The sequence below is a fragment of the Pygoscelis adeliae genome, unplaced genomic scaffold (assembly GCF_000699105.1).
Source record: "Pygoscelis adeliae isolate BGI_AS28 unplaced genomic scaffold, ASM69910v1 Scaffold130, whole genome shotgun sequence".
In the NCBI taxonomy this organism is placed as follows: Eukaryota; Metazoa; Chordata; class Aves; order Sphenisciformes; family Spheniscidae; genus Pygoscelis; species Pygoscelis adeliae.
The window spans coordinates 261602-266484 of NW_008824031.1; the positions used below are offsets into that span (position 1 = coordinate 261602).

At 48.3% G+C, this 4883-nt stretch overlaps 1 protein-coding gene across 1 annotated transcript in view; it reads left to right on the forward strand.

Moving 5' to 3' along the window:
- Positions 1 to 4177: 4177 nt before the first annotated feature.
- The window catches only part of JAG2 (jagged 2), a 90880-nt gene continuing 90174 nt past the window's right edge, over positions 4178 to 4883 (forward strand). The window contains exon 1 of the mRNA XM_009328256.1: positions 4178 to 4246. Within this exon, the coding sequence (XP_009326531.1) occupies positions 4178 to 4246 (69 nt within the window). The remainder of the gene's footprint in view (positions 4247 to 4883) is intronic.

Below are 4883 nucleotides of genomic sequence, written 5' to 3' on the forward strand. Positions count from 1 at the left end.
TTGCAAAATGGGGTGCTGAATCACAGCTAAGCCTCCAAGGATTACAGCAACACAAATAAGAAGTGTGCGTAACCAAACGTACTCAATATCTCATCATCCTGGCAGTTCTCCATCTCCTTTCTACACCAGCTTTTCACCCCATCATGTCGCTGTGTCTAATTTGAGATGTAACTCACATTAAAGCTACAAAATCTTTCAGGTTACTTTAACTGAGTCAATGAACATCCATCCTAGGATCATGCCATGAAACTGCAATATCTCTGAGGATGATCTTTTTTTTTCCCTCTTATTTCTCATGTACAGGTAAGGAACTGTTCGTATCTTTGAAACTATAAATAGGACTGGAAAACCAAGTACTGCACAGGTAAAATAGTCGGATTAAGGATGTCTTTAAATACATCATAGAATCATTAAGGTTGGAAAAGACCTCTAAGATCATCGAGTCCAACCGTCGACCCAACACCACCATGCCCACTAAACCATGTCCCTAAGCACCTCATCTACATGTCTTTTCAATACTTCCAGGGATGGGGACTCAACCACTTCCCTGGGCAGCCCCTTCCAATGTTTAACCACTCTTTCAGTAAAGAAATTTTTCCTTATATCCAATCTAAACCTCCCCTGGCACAACTTGAGGACGTTTCCTCTCGCCTATCGCTTGTTACTTGGGAGAAGAGACCGACACCCACCTCGCTACAGCCTCCTTTCAGGTAGTTGTAGAGAGCGATGAGGTCTCCCCTGAGCCTCCTTTTCTCCAGGCTAAACACCCCCAGCTCCCTCAGCCGCTCCTCATAAGACTTGTTCTCCACACCTTTCACCAGCCTCGTTGCCCTTCTCTGGACACACTCCAGCACCTCGATGTCCTTCTTGTAGTGACGGACCCAAAACTGAACACAGTATTTGAGGTGCGGCCTCACCAGGGCCAAATACAGGGGCACGATCACTTCCCTACTCCTGCTGGCCACGCTATTTCTGATACAGGCCAGGATGCTAGTGGCCTTCTTGGCCGCCTGGGCACACTGCCGGCTCATGTTCAGCCGGCTGTCGACCAGCACCCCCAGGTCCTTTTCCGCCAGGCAGCTTTCCAGCCACTCTTCCCCAAGCCTGTAGCGCTGCGTGGGGTTGTTGTGGCCGAAGTGCAGGACCCGGCACTTGGCCTTGTTGAATCTCATACAGTTGGCCTCAGCCCATCGATCCAGCCTGTCCAGGTCCCTCTGCAGAGCCTTCCTTCCCTCAAGCAGATCAACACATCACGTCAATTTTCTTGACCGGTTGCTAACAATTGCTCTTTGCAGTAGCTGAGCTGTTTGCTGGCATTGAGGAGTCCACCAGCATGACACCCTGAGAGACCTGGTGGCATGACCTCTTTTTGAAAGCTGGAAAAAGGAAAAACTAGGAGACTAAGGTCAAAATTGCTAACTTCCCAATTACTAGGAGTGCTCAGCTTGAGATTTTTCTGAATGCTCCATGTTTGATAGCATCAAACAGACTTTGTGGTTTGAACATAAAGACTTTGCACCGGCTGTGAGCAGTCCTGGTGCTTTCCAGGACATCTGGAAATCTGAAGTCAAGTATTAATCCAGTCCTTGTGCCCTTACATCCCTACTGAAGCACAGCCAAATCAATGGATGTCTTCCACCTGTCCCCTCTCCTCCCTCCCCCAGCGCATGCATACACACACGCTCAGCAGGCCCATGAAAGGACAGGAGTGTCACGAGCAGAGAGCAAATAATGCAATGACCATTGATGTCCAGGGCCTTCACCTTGGCTCTCCACTTCACATGGAAGGCACTCAGGTACTCTAAAGTGTGGTAGCAATGTAACACAGTAAAATAAATGAGTGTCTCATGCTAGAAAATGAGGAATACATTAAAAAATTGCATGCAAGTAATTTGCCATGTATTTTGTGCAACTCACATGATGGGAAAATCACCTCTGCCATTGCCACCAGGCAGGGTTCGCCCCTCACGCCCTGCTCAGCCACCCAGCCCCAGGCTGTGGGAGAAACTGGGGAGCACAAGGGACATGGACATCAGGTTGTCCACCATGGCATAGGAATACTGGCCGTGTGGGAGATATCCCAGCTGCGTGACAAGTAAAGCCTTGGTCAGATGGGGTCTTGACTGAAACCAGTCTCTGAGTTTAGTTAAGGAGATTGTTTTCAATTAAATGGGCATTTTCTAAGGTGATGAGTAATTTGAAGGTGATTTTTGGCTTTGATGTCTTAGTACGTACTGCAGTTGGCTTCTTTAAATCACTGCTTTTTAAAACTGCTGAGGAAAGACAATATACAGTTTCTTCTCTGCTTTCAGCACTATCAGTCTTTCATGGTGCCACATGATTTTTATCTGATTACTCCTAATTTTACTTGTCCCGCCTGGTGAGAATTCCCTGGAGTAATATCCCTCACATCCTCACTCGTGGCTTTGAAGTAGAAAGGTTCATGATCTGGAAAAGTGGGTAAAGACTTACTGGGAGAAAAAAAAAGCAGCTCATGCAAGGAAAGCTAGAGATAAGCATTTAGAAATCTTAAATACTTGTCATTTTACCTTCGTCGAGATTTTCTGCCACAGGTAATTCAATGCAATTTAACATAACATTAGGGACCTGACTCCCGTTTCATTTACCTCACTGAAAAAACAGAATAAATCCATTCTATTCACAGGAATTAAACCATTTTAAAAGGGATTGGAGGTCACCAGTAGGCGTATGAAATCTAGGCAAATTTACATGATGTAGGAGTCCCCAGCTTTTCAGCCACAGTGTAGCTATTAAGTGAACGATCAGCAGTTCATTATATTAGTGTTGGCACGCAGTACAACGTAGCAGATGACTGGGTAACACATTTCAAATGGTTGCTGTGAATCAGATTTAGCTCATGCTTTCATTGAGGGCTGCTCACCGTTATCTCCTGTGCAGATCTTTTCAGGCATCAGCTTCGGGGGAGCGTGCACTGAAATGCTCTCTCCCTGTAGATCGATAGATGGGGGGAGAGAGATGGAGCAGGAGGTCGATGATCAGCGCGCCTACGCCCAGCAGGACCAGGCTGGGCACTGCAGAAAGCAGTCCCTACGTGGACCAGCAGAGCTTCAAAGCCCCATTGCAGCATCTCCTACCCGGGGTGGAAACCACTGCCCATCCCTGTACTCCCAGGACGGTTCGTGCTGGGGCAGGACCAATAAATAGACGCTGTTTACATCTCCACTTCCTCACTCTAAATGCCAGGAGGGTTATGGGTATATTTTGCTTTTGTGTGCAGTGTTCATGAGGCGCATCCCATGTTTCCTGCTCTTGGTTTTGCCCGTGCATGCACTGATTGTGTGGATACTGCCTTATCTTTATTCCAGCTAAACTTTTTTATCTGGACTCTGCTGTTTATTGCTTAATACATCCCCATATAGTCATTTGGTGCTGAACACATGCCTTGTGAAGGAAAGGAAAGAAGTGGAAGGGCACTTCCAGCAGATTTAGAGACTAATTACAGTAACAGCAGTTTGTGCCAGAAGCTGTACAGCCAAAGCATTGAATAGGATTTCAAAACCTACAAAAATCCGAAGATTTTAGGACGATTTTTCTGTTATTTCTCTATCCCCCATTACTGGCTCAAAATAGTGCTTTTCAGTGTACAGACCCATACCAGTACTACTTTTCCACATGGGTAAAAGAAAGACCCGACCACAAGTGCACAGGTCTCCAGCAGAGATAAGAATTTGCAGCTCTGTGCCTCCAAACAGCTCCCCAGCAGTGGTGGTGGCTGGACGAAGCACTCTCCTGAACACTCAGGGAGGAGGAACAGTGCCCGTGACCCAGCAGTCTGCCATGGAGAAGAACTGCTAATGGCATTTCTTATCTCTTGGCAAAAGCTGCTGGTGATCGCAATTTCCATTTTCACCCATTCCCACCTCCCATTAGACCAATTTGTCTCCTGCAGCAAAGTAGAAGAATAAAATATTTGCGGCGCTGGTATACACGGTCACCTCAGTGGCCAGCAAATGCAGCCGTGAAATGCAACTTATTTAGAAAGTCATTGCCATGATTTAGAGACATTCTGGCATTTTCTTTGCTTTTTCCTTACTCCTCCTTCTTCATCCCTCTGTTTTTTGCCACCAGGACTGCTGTCTTCATTCCTGGCTTCCACCACAGGCAGAGACACCTGCAGTGACCAGTTCTGCCCGGCATGTCGCTCAGCCCGAGCCGATACCTGCACAGCTCCTGCAGCAACAACGTGCACCATCTGGGACTGATGGTCAGGTCACAGTGCTCCCTCCACATCCATGGGAGGACTTGGAAATAGTGTAAACGTTGCTGCGTCCAGTATTCAGGTCCCTGGCTGCAGGAACAGGGCTTAAAATCCCAAATCAGACACCTGCCCCCTCCAGACTGCTTTCTGACCCATCCCAGTTTGCAGGCCCTCCCAGGAGGTGCCCTGGAGGGAACCTGAGGCCTGCTGGCAACAGGGTTGCGTTGCCTATACTACAGATCCACGTCCATGTTGTTTGGTGGTGAAGTCAGTTGTGCCAGCTCAACGGATGGATGGGATGGTGAGAGTGTGAGAGCATCGGGGAAGCATCTGGGGATGTGAGGACTACGGTGACACTGTTGTCACTTCCACTGCACCGGACACGCCCCAGCTGTGGATCTGGCCATGCACCTTGGGTTTTTTACCCCCCAAAAGCTGGATGCAAAAGATGGCTCTCCTGAGGCAGCAGCACCGCTCCTTGCTTTCCCCCCGCCAGAGGGAGAGCAGGCAGCCGGGGATCAGGCCCCCCTAAAGTGAGCCACGCTGCAGAGCTGGGACTTGGAGCCCCTCAAAGGGTGGCGGTGTTTGGATGTAGGAGCTTCAGTCTGCAGGGAAGACAGAGCCTGTTTGCAAATCTGGATTT